This window comes from Asparagus officinalis, chromosome 7 (assembly GCF_001876935.1).
Source record: "Asparagus officinalis chromosome 7, Aspof.V1, whole genome shotgun sequence".
Classification (NCBI taxonomy): domain Eukaryota; kingdom Viridiplantae; phylum Streptophyta; class Magnoliopsida; order Asparagales; family Asparagaceae; genus Asparagus; species Asparagus officinalis.
The window spans coordinates 20,925,652-20,937,616 of NC_033800.1; the positions used below are offsets into that span (position 1 = coordinate 20,925,652).

General features: G+C 33.2%; 1 protein-coding gene across 1 annotated transcript; it reads left to right on the top strand.

The window, feature by feature from the left end:
* LOC109846800 (protein FAR1-RELATED SEQUENCE 12-like) lies at window positions 4,412-4,942 on the top strand. The gene is made up of 2 exons (XM_020416047.1): window positions 4,412-4,429; window positions 4,592-4,942. The coding sequence occupies exons 1-2, from the start codon at window positions 4,412-4,414 to the stop codon at window positions 4,940-4,942; spliced, it is 369 nt and encodes a 122-aa protein (XP_020271636.1).

An 11,965-nucleotide genomic window follows, 5' to 3' on the forward strand; every position in this document is an offset into this window, starting at 1 on the left:
TAATAAACACTAAGCACAAATGAAATGCCAAAGCAAACTCAAACACAAGCAAATAATCACGGAGTTCGAACCTTCCATCCTATGTCTCCGCTCTCTACTCCCAGTGAGAAATCTACTATCACATTGGGTTTTCAATGCTCACCCGAGAACGTTTACACCTCACACTCGGTGTTCTAGCTCACCGAAAATTTTACAATCATCACTCTTGCAATCCTACTCTACACCCTTTAAGTGTTGGTCTCTAGCCCGTGTCTCTCTCATGTGCTCGAATTTACAACCTCTCCCTAGCCTTTACTACTGACGCCACTCCTCTTGGGACGATCCCGTCCCTCACCACACACTCCTCTCGGTGTACAAGTGTATTACAAAGTGACCTCATAAATAAGGCTCACAAATACAAATTTGTTCTCTACTATGAATGTGAACTCAATTAAGCTCATTCTCAATTGTTACAACTCTCCACATGCAATCCCAAATATACTATGCATGAAAATACTAGAAGCTCAATAGGTTGTGTGTGAACAATGAGTATAAAATCAAAACTAAACTCAAATAAATTCTAGCATGTGGAAATGAAAATCAAACATATAAATAGCTAGATATGAGTTTAGAAAAACTTCTCTAGATGACAAAAGAGAGAGAGAAAAGTTTAATGCTCAAACACCAATGGATGATCTCCTCAAGCTCTTGTGAAAATTTCTTCACAGACAAACTCTTAAAAAAAAACTTAAGCCAAACTTAAACTCCCTTAAACTTGTTTTAAACACTTCTTTTAGTAGTTAAAAATAATTATGGCAAATGGGTATATATAGGATGAAAACCAAAGCACAAAAACCAAGAAAACCCGACAAAAAAACAAAAAAACAGAAAGCTAAAAAAACTAGCCATTATAGGTGTCAGTCGACTGATAATGTTCATCAGTCGATTGATAAGCTGACCGTTACAGGCAGCTCACAGCTCATCGGTCGACTGAAGAGCTCATCGGTCGAATGATAAACTCATCAGTTAACTGATAGTTCATCAGTCACAAAAACAAAAACTTTTGACAATTCCAGACGAGTTCATCAGTCGATTGATAAACTCTATCAGTCAACTGATAACAAGTTATCAGCCTGATATGAGTAGTAAAATTAAAATTTAAACATCTTTTAAAAATAGCAAATAAATTCAGAAAAATATAAACTTTTGGAAATGATTATAAATATGATAATAAACATGTTACAAAATGAATTTTTAGAATTGCACCTCCCAATAGTAAAACTTATTATTTTTTAAAACTAGTCTAAAACATGAAAATGAACATACTTGAAATTTGACATTTTGACTAAACCATGTTTCGAAACTTTATAAAATGATTATATAGACTTAGTAAAAGATGTATATAATGATTATTAAGTTCATAAATCAATAATTCAATATTTTCACAAAAATGCATATTTTATGGAATATTTTCTTAAACGTAATAGAATATGAAACAAATGAGAATGTGTATAAATTTGTTTGTTGTTTCATATCAATATAGCTAAACCAAAACAAAAACAATAAATATAAAAAATGTAATTTCATATTTATATAAACTTGAAAACCAAAACACGTGTATACACACACACACACACACAGACACACACACACACACACACACACACACACACACACACACACACACGTAGAAACCAAAATTTATATGTGTGTGATATATGATTAAGCATAGAGTATTAAACACACATAATATAAATCTATACTAAATTACCCAAGCTATTGGTCTTCAATAATCTCTTCTTGGTAAACTTGGATGAAGTTTGATCTTAGATCTAGAGTTAAAATGTATTGCTTCACTTCGATATTCCACTAACCTCCATTTGATGTGATCGTTATGGCGCAATTCCATCCAACCTCCAACTTATTGTTAGCCTAGAATAAATAAGAAAACACAAATACTATACAAACAATATTAGTTGTAAATTGTTTGTTAAAACATCATCAAAACCAAAATGCCAACACCCTCTTGAAGAAAGCTATTTTAGTTAAAAAAAACTCCTAACCGATAATAAAAGGATCCTACCAATTTATAGTTCTTTTTCCTTCTATATCTCCTCTTTTTCTTTAATCTAGCAAAATCCAAGCTAATTCTTTGATGGTTGAGGGATATTTTGGTCTTTTCAAATTAAATACTTGTCATATAATAGATTAGACTCAATGATATTAGTTCTGAGTGATTAAGTGAAAAAAGTTTATAGGATTAAATCAAAAAATTAAACTTGAGAAAGATTATCAGTTGAGAAAGATTATCTACAACACCTCAAATTTGACAATGATTTACTCTGTTTCAAGTCAGTAATTTCATGACCAAAGGCCCGTGTTCGAGGTTTGTCACCCATGTCCGTTTAGTTTCCTATTAACTTGGTGATTGGATGGGATAAGGGGCCCAGTTCACTCATGCCCATGGTTTATTAGTAAGGGTGGGGGGCTCAAACTCGGGCCTTGATTCGGGGATCCTTTTGCCTTACTAGGTTTTCCTCATATCCAAAAAAAAGTTTAGGGGGTGGGTGGGTGGAGGAGGGGGTTTGACATTGCCCCACCTAGTTAAAAGGGATTTTCTAAAATTAATCCTTAAAACGTAACTTAAGGCACATGTGACATCGATATTATAAAAGTTGATTTTATACCAAGTATATCACTCTATGAACTAAGTTAGGTTATGTGTCCTAAGATTTATCATATATATATCAAATCTGAAAATCTTTTGCTACAAGAATCTCTAAGAAAAAATTAATATTTATTTGTGATGGGTATGTGATCCTTCTGATTCACCTTGTCTCTCATGATTTGTAATAAACTATTTGACAAAATAAATTAAAATTTTCATTTTTATATTTGTCACCTTCTTATAAGCTTATGAAGAACGTAGCTTAGGTATGAGTATTGTTGCGGATAATGAATTCTTATAACTCTCAACCTAATTTTTTAGATGTTGTTTGACATTAGATAGATCTGAATTATTTGTTAAAATATAATCCTTAGTGCATAATATGTATAAATCATTCTCATATTATATTTTATAATTTTCTAAAACTAGAGAGTAATCATTTTGATAAATCAATTAATTAGTTGTGAAGATGTAGAAAGACTACAATATCAGATTTTGGAATTGATCATATAATTTATGTTTTCTTTATTGATTGAATTTGCATATTCTAATGAAGAAAATTCTAGAAAAACATTTTTGGATATCTATAATACTTGATCGCCGGATAAACAATATGTTGAAGTAAACAATAGGTGAAAGTGATTTCTTTGTAGTTAAACAATATCCTATATGACCAGATAAAGCATACCATTTTATTTTGATGAATTTAAGAATTTATTTTTATCATTAATAATAATAATTTTTTATATTGGTCCCTTACATTATTAATATTTTTAAATTAGATCTTCAAATCATTAAATTGCCTTTAACTCGTTAATATTTTAAGACTTTTTTGTGGAAGGCAAAATGTTGAAACCAACAAGATATTATAATTGGAAATATCCAAATTTTTTAAATATATTATGATAAACATAAATTTTTTGGCAAACATGTTATAGTAAATAAATAAACTTAGAATAAATAATTTAGATATTTGACCACATGCAGTGCACGTGCATTCTACCTAATATATATATATATATATATATATATCGTAATGTGAATCTAATGTGACTCCCTAGATGTAGCCTAAGGATGCGCGATCTGGGCTACTGATTCAAAAAACCCCAAATGCATCTCAGCCCTCCTTCAATAACAATTCCCAAAAAAACCAGCCCTTTTCTCACGTTACCCCTCAGATCTTGCGTTCACAGCCCAGCCCTTTTCTCACATTTTTCCTCCAAGGTGGTGCTCAAAACTGTTCTCCCCTCCTCCTCTTCAACGCTACAACACGCCGCTGCCGCTCTTTACCCTCGACACCCCCTCGCTTGAGCGTAGGCCTCCCACTCCTCCTCTTCAGTGCTAGAAATCACCGCTCAGGTGAAGCCATCCGCCCCCGCTCAGCATCGCCGTTGAAGCTCGCCCTCGCCCTCGCCCTCGACATCCCCTCGCCCTCACCATCACCTCTCCCTCCTCCTCTCCAGCGTCCGAGATTGCCACCGTCGAGATCTCCTCCCCCATTCAACATCACCGCCACCTCCTCGCCCTCGACATCAACATTCCCTCGCCCTCAGGTCTCCGCAAAAGCCCTGATTTTGGGATAGGTTTATTATTAAAGTGGATATGAACTTAAAATTTGGATTTAAATTATCGTAATGAAATTGTTTAGTGAAATTGAAAGATCAACTTGATGAAGATTTTATATAGATTTTGAACTTCTTATATGTGATAATTTGATAGCTTGTATGAACACTCCAACAATTCTCTCACGTGATACAACAATAGATGAGGATGAAAACAAAGGTATATCCCTTGACCTTGAAGGTGAGGATCATGATTTACTTATTTACGATAAGTTTTTTCTCTCAGGTGATAATATCTTATTGTTTATAGTGTACTACTAACTAATGACATATACCAAAACAGTTATCTTTTATAATAAGTTTTATTTCTTGATTTTTATAGGCATCCGAGCATGAGGAGAATGTTAACGAGCCTATTGGTGGTGTTGAAAATGATGAAGATAATTTTGTTGTTGATCCATATATCATAATGAAGTTCTCTACTCATGAGGAAGCTTATAATTTCTACAATGCATATGCCAGGCTTAAGCAATTTGGTGTTCGCAAGGGTTACACAACTTGGTCGAGAAAGAAAGATACAATCATATCTAGAATATTTGTATGTGACAAGGAAGGCTTTACCTTTTTAAAAGATAACAGAGAAGATGGTCGGAATGTAATTCGAAAGTTCGATACAAGATGTGGATGCAATGCAAGGATGATTATTAGACTTGATAGAATCATTGAAAAATAGGTGGTCCGAAATTTAAACATTAATCATAATGATCATCCATTAACCGCCCTAAATTGGGTAAAGAAGAACTACTCACATTGGACACTTCATCGAGCTCAATCGACAAAAAGCTTGATAGATACTCTTGACAATCAAGGTTTACAGTCTTCTACCATTTGTAAGGTTGTAGATGTTGCTCATGAAAATGAACAAGGCTCTCTTACTTAACAAGAATGCTAAGCACAACTTAGAATTAAACAAATAAACAATGTCGGCCATGAATGCGTAAACACAGTTCGTCAATTTCAAGAGAAAAATGTATCTGATCTTCAACTTTACTTTGCACTTGATTTAGAAAATGATGGGACGATGAGAAGTGTTTTTTGGATGGATGGTAGGTTGATGACTTCTTACTTGTAATTTGGAGATGTTGTTTGCTTTGATGTTACGTATAGAACGAACAATTTAAAATTTTCGTTTGCACCATTTACGGGAGTTAACCATCTTCAACAATCTACTCTATTTGGGTGTGCGTTATTGGCTGATGAAATAGAGGAGACGTTCATATGGTTATTTAGCCAATAGTTAAAATGTATGTTAGGTATAACACCATTAACAATCATCACTGATCAAGATAAAGCTATGTGTAGTGCAATTCACAAAGTTTTTCCTCAAACTCGCTATCAGTTTTGTTCTTGGCACCTTCATAGGAATACCTTACAAAATCTTCAATCAATGCATAATGATTATGTATCAGTTTTGTTCTTGGCACCTTCATAGGAATACCTTACAAAATCTTCAATCAATGCATAATGATTATGGTGAGGATGTTTCTATAAAGTATAACAAATCTTCAATCAATGCATAATGATTATGGTGAGGATGTTTCTATAAAGTATAACAAATGGTATTAGAGTAAATAAGAAGAAAAATTTAGAAAGCGTTGGGAAGAAATGAAGGAAAAATATGAGGCAGATAAAAGGAGTGAGTTAGTTAATTTATACAATCATCGAGATCATTGGGCTCCGGTGTATCTTAAAGACACTTTTACTGCAGGAATGACATCAACTCAGTGGAGTGAGGGAATTAATGCTTTTTTATCATTTTGTGAATGCAAATACCGAGTTACATGATTTTGTTAAGCAATATGATAATGCTATCGGAGCTTGCCGAGCCGCTGAACTTGAGTAAGATTTTAAGTCCACAAACTCAGTTCCTACATTGATAATTGAACATCCCATTAAAAAACAAACTAGGAAGAATTATACAAAGAATATGTTTACTACCATTTAGAAAGAACTCAAGGATAGTTACTCCATGCTTCATGAAAGGTTGTCAAAGGACGGTACAAGTGCTACTTATATCGTTTGGAATGTATATATAGCGAGGCTGCAAGCAAGAAGATAGTAAAGCATCATGTTGTTTTTGATGCATCCAAAGATAAAAGAATTAAGTGCTCTTGTCCGAAATTTGAGATGGAAGGTATATTATGCAAACATAGCTTGCATATTTTAGTAAAGAAGCAAGTATTAGAAATTCCATCAAGATATATTATGCAACGATAGACAATTAAAGCAAGACATATTGGTTGTGGAGTTGTTAGAAATTGCATTACAAATAGTAAAGACCAACTATCTATCATTAAACATTAGGCCCTTACGAGTAGATGTAATAAGACACTAGAAGATACATTGACTTCAAGTACACTTCATGATAAGTTTAGTGCTTTTTAGACTCATTTTTTGAAGAAGTTGAGAATTAAAAGAAAGAGAAAAAACAAAACAACAATGGAAATGAGAGTAATGCCAGCAATCTGATGCCTACTTCATCCATACCCATTTCTATAGAGGAAGCAACTCAAATCACTATTCGTGATCCAGATAAGCCTGTTGTCATGAAGGGACGACCAGCACATACTACTAGAATTAAGTCCGGAATGGAGATAGTACAAGAAAATAGTATAAAAAAAATAAAGATTTTGTGGATTTTGTAAGAGAAAAGGATATTATATAACGAGTTATCCTTTAGATAAGGTATTATATTTAATCTTGATTTAATATTTTTTTCATGTCGATGCATTTGTCATGATAACATAGTAATTTTTTTGTAGATGAAAAATAATACATGTGGAGGTCGAGAAAGTTAATGGAGGGCCAAAACAAAGTTAACAGTGGACCAAAACAAAGCATGTGTTTCAGAAGAATGTTGATAATTTGAATTAAAGTTTATGTATGTATGGATGATAATATGGTTGTATGGATTAATCATGTGTTTCGGAAGAATGTTGATAAATTTAAGTAAAGTTTATGTATGCATGGATGATAATTTGGTTGTATACATTACCCTATATGGATGATAATGTAGTTTTATGGATTAATCATGTATGGATGATAATTTAAATTAAATTTTTTCCAGTCTATGAGGAATAAAATTTGTTCTAGGTCTATGAGGTACAAAATGTGCATAAGTAGGTACAAAACTTGATTAAGTGGGTATAAAATTTTTTCGAGATAATGAGGTATAAAATTTGATTAAGTGGGTACAAAACTTAAAAAAGTAGGTATAATTTTTTTGACAGAACAATAAGGTACAAAACGTACCTAAGTAGGTACAAAACGTGCATAAGTAGGTACAAAACGTGCATAAGTAGGTACAAAACTTGATTAAGTGGGTATAAATTTTTTTCCAGATCAATGAGGTACAAAACTTGATTAAGTGAGTACAAAATTTTCCCAAAAATCAATGAGGTACAAAACTTGATTAAGTAGGTACAAAATTTGAATAAGTGGGTACAAAACTTTAATAAGTGGGAACAAACTTTTTTCCAGATCAATGAGGTACAAAACTTAATTAAGTGGGTATAAAACTTGAATAAGTGGGTATAAATTTTTTTTGTTAGAATAATGAGGTACAAAACGTGCCTAAGTAGGTACAAAACTTGATTAAGTAGGTACAAAACTTGATTAAGTGGGTATAAATTTTTTTCTAGATTAATGAGGTACAAAACTTGATTAAGTGGGTACAAAACTTGAATAAGTAGGTATGTTAGTTCTAATCCATGGCATGTTAGTATTAACTCACGACATGTTAGTTCTAACTCTCCGCTTGTTAGTTATAGTTCTAATTCATGTTAATTATAGGCTCTTTGGCTCTTATGTTAGTTCTAACCCACGACATGTTAGTTCTAATCCACAACATGTTAGTTCTAACTCATCGCTTGTTAGTTCTAGTTCTAATTCATGTTAGTTCTATGTTCTTGGGCTCTTATGTTAAGTTTAACACATGACATGTTAGTTCTAACCCATGACATATTAGTTTTACTCACCACACGTTAGTTCTAGTTCTAATTCATGTTAGTTCTAGGCTATTGGGCTCTTATGTTAGTTCTAACCCATTACATGTTAGTTCTAACTCACCGTTTGTTAGTTCTAGTTCTAATTCATGTTAGTTCTAGTTCTAATTCATGTTAGTTCTAGGCTCTTGGGCTCTTATGTTAGTTCTAATCCAGGACATGTTAGTTCTAACCCACGGCGTGTTAGTTCTAACTCACCGCTTGTTAGTTCTAGTTCTAATTCATGTTAGTTCTAAATTCTTGGGCTCTTATGTTAGTTCAAACCCACTGCATGTTAGTTCTAACCCACTACATGTTAGTTCTAACTTACCGCTTATTAGTTCTAGTTCTAATTTATGTTAGTTCTAGGCTCTTGGGTTCTTATGTTAGTTCTAACCCACAGCATGTTAGTTCTAAACCACAGCATGTTAGTTCTAACTCACTGCTTGATAGTTCTAATTCATGTTAGTTCTAGGCTCTTGGGATCTTATTGTTGGCCTTCTTGTTTTGATGATGTTTAACAAACAATTTATTACTAATGTTGTTTGTCTAGTGTTTGTACATTCTTATATATTGTAGATAAACAACGTTGTTGGAGGATGGATGGAATAGAGCTTCAACGATCATATCCAAAGGAGGTTGGCGGAATGTCGGTGAAGCCTTGCTATTCAAAGTTCAAGATCCAAGTTAAAGCTTCATCCGCGAGATTACCTAGAAGAGCTTATTGAAGATCAAGATCTAGCTTGGGTAATTTAGTTTAGGGTTTATATTATGTGTGTTATATACTCTAAGCTCAATTATCTATACACACACATTTATTGGTTTCTTCGTATATATATATATATATATATATATATATATATATATATATATATATATATATATATATATATATATATATATATATATATATATATATATATATATGTTTACATATATATATATATAAGTTTTTGGTTTCTATGCATATATATAGTTATATATATACATACATATGTTTTGAGTTTTTATGGTTATATAATATGAAATTCTATATTTGCATATTTCTATTATGTTTTTGAAAACATTGCCATAGAATATGCAATTTTGTGAAAATATGTATCTTAGTTTATAGACTTCAATAATCAGTTTTATACATGTTTTACTAGTCTAATCAAACATTTCACAAAGTTTCAATTTGGTTTATGTCAAAACATCAAATTCAAGTAATCTCATATTTTCATGTTTTGGACTAGTTTGTAAATATGATGATATTTTCATTGGGGAAGTCCTTTTTGATAACCAGTCATTGTAGCATGTTTATTATCATGTCTAAATATCATTCCCCAAAGTTTACTTTTTTTGGAATTTATTTGTATATTTTTAAACAGTGTTTTAAAATCAGCTCTAAACCGATTTTTCTGGATAATGTCAGTTTTCGGTCGACCGTACGGTCGACCGGTTAATTGATCATTCGTCAGTATTTTTCCAGAGAATCGTCGGTCGAACCGTCTGGTCGACCGAGAGCTTCCTTCGGTCGACCGCACCGGTCGACCGGATAAGTGTTTGCTTGATTTCCTGTTTTCGACCTGGATAACGGTCGACCGAACTTTCCATCGGTCGACCGAATTTTTCCATCGGTCGACCGACGGAATTTTCGGTCGACCGACAATATAGCCGTTGCTTTTTAACGGCTCTTTCTCTGAGCTGTTTGCTGGGGTTTTTTTTGTCTTTTGACTTGGGTTTTTGCTGAGATTTCTAGTGGGTATATATACCCCATTGCTGATGTCTTTTCAAGTTAGCCAAGAGAGTTTTAAAACAAGTTTAAGAAAGTTTTTAATCAAGGGTTTAAGTTTTGTTTAAAAGAGTTTAAGAGTTTGTTTGAGTTTAGTTTGTGAAGCAAATTTCACAAGAGCAAAGAGGAGATCATCCTTTGGTGTTTGGGCATTCAACTCATCTCTCTCTCACTCTTGATCTATAGAGAAGTTTTCCTTAAACTCAATTCTAGCTATTTATTGTTTTGATCTTAATTTCCATAAGCTAGATTTATATATTGAGTTTAATTGTTTTATTGATACTCTTTGTTCACACACAACCTTTTGAGCTTATTGTATTTACATTCATAGTATAATTTTGGGTTGTGAGATTAGTGACTTAGAGTTGTGCTTAATTGAGTTCTCACATTGTTTAGAGAACAAATCATTTGATTTATATTGTGCTTATTGTGAGGATTCACTTGTAATACACTTGTACACCGAGAGAAGTGTGTGGTGAGAGACGGGGTCGAATCCAAGAGGAGTGGCGTCGGTTGACGTGCCTAGGGAGAGGTTGTAACCGAGCACTTGAGGAGGAGGACACGAGCTAGGACCAACACTTAGTGTGTGAGGTGTGATTACATAGTGATTGTATTGTGAGGTGTAAACGTTGTTCGGGTGAACGTAGAAAACCCGGTTGTGATAGTGGAGATCTCCTCGAGGTGAGGAGCGGGGACGTAGGTCGTGGAGACCGAACCTCGTAAACATATCGTTTTGTTTGTGATTGCATTGGCGTTCTTATTCTTGTTTTCATATCTTATATCGCCTTTGTGTATTGCTCATCATATTACCCTATCACTTGTGTAGATTGTTTATTTTACCCTTGTGTTGTTTATATATCCTTGCATATATACATATTCATCATATAGGATATATCTCTTTGTTGTTCATATTACTTATCCTAGCTCACATATCTTGTTGTATTTTATACTTGCTAGGATAACGTATTAATTAGTTTTTAATTGGCATTTAATCAGATTAGATTAGCATAAGACCCTAATCACCCCCCCTCTAGGGTCTAACACTTATGTTAGTTCTAACTCACGGCATGTTAGTTCTAACCCACAACATGTTAGTTCTAACCCACAACATGTTAGTTCTAACTCACCGCTTGTTAGTTCTAGTTCTAATTTATGTTAGTTCTTGGCTCTTGGGCTCTTATGTTAGTTCTAACCTATGACATATTAGTTCTAACTCACCGCTTATTAGTTCTAGTTCTAATTCATGTTAGTTTTAGGCTATTGGGCTCTTATGTTAGTTCTAATCCATGGCATGTTAGTTCTAACCCATGACATGTTAGTTCTAACTCACTGCTTGTTAGTTCTAGTTCTAATTCATGTTAGTTCTAGACTCTTTGGCTATTATGTTAGTTCTAATTCACGACATGTTAGTTCTAACCTACGACATGTTAGTTTTAACTCACCACACGTTAGTTCTAGTTCTAATTCATGTTAGTTCTAGGCTCTTAGGCTCTTTTGTTAGTTCTAACCCATGACATGTTAGTTCTAATCCATGATATGTTAGTTCTAACTCACCACACATTAGTTCTAGTTCTAATTCATGTTAGTTCTAGGCTCTTTGGCTCTTATGTTAGTTCTAATCCACGACACGTTAGTTCTAACTCATCGTTTGTTAGTTCTAGTTCTAATTCATTTTAGTTCTAGGCTCTTGGACTCTTATGTTAGTTCTAATCTATGACATGTTAGTTCTAACCTACAACATGTTAGTTTCCAGAACAATGAGGTACAAAACTTGCCTAAGTAGGTACAAAACTTAAATAAGTGAGCATAATTTTTTTGACAGATCAATGAGGTACAAAACGTACCTAAGTAGGTTCAAACATGCATAAGTAGGTACAAAACTTGATTAAGTGGGTACAATTTTTTTTCAAAATAATAAGGTACGAAATTTACCTAAGTA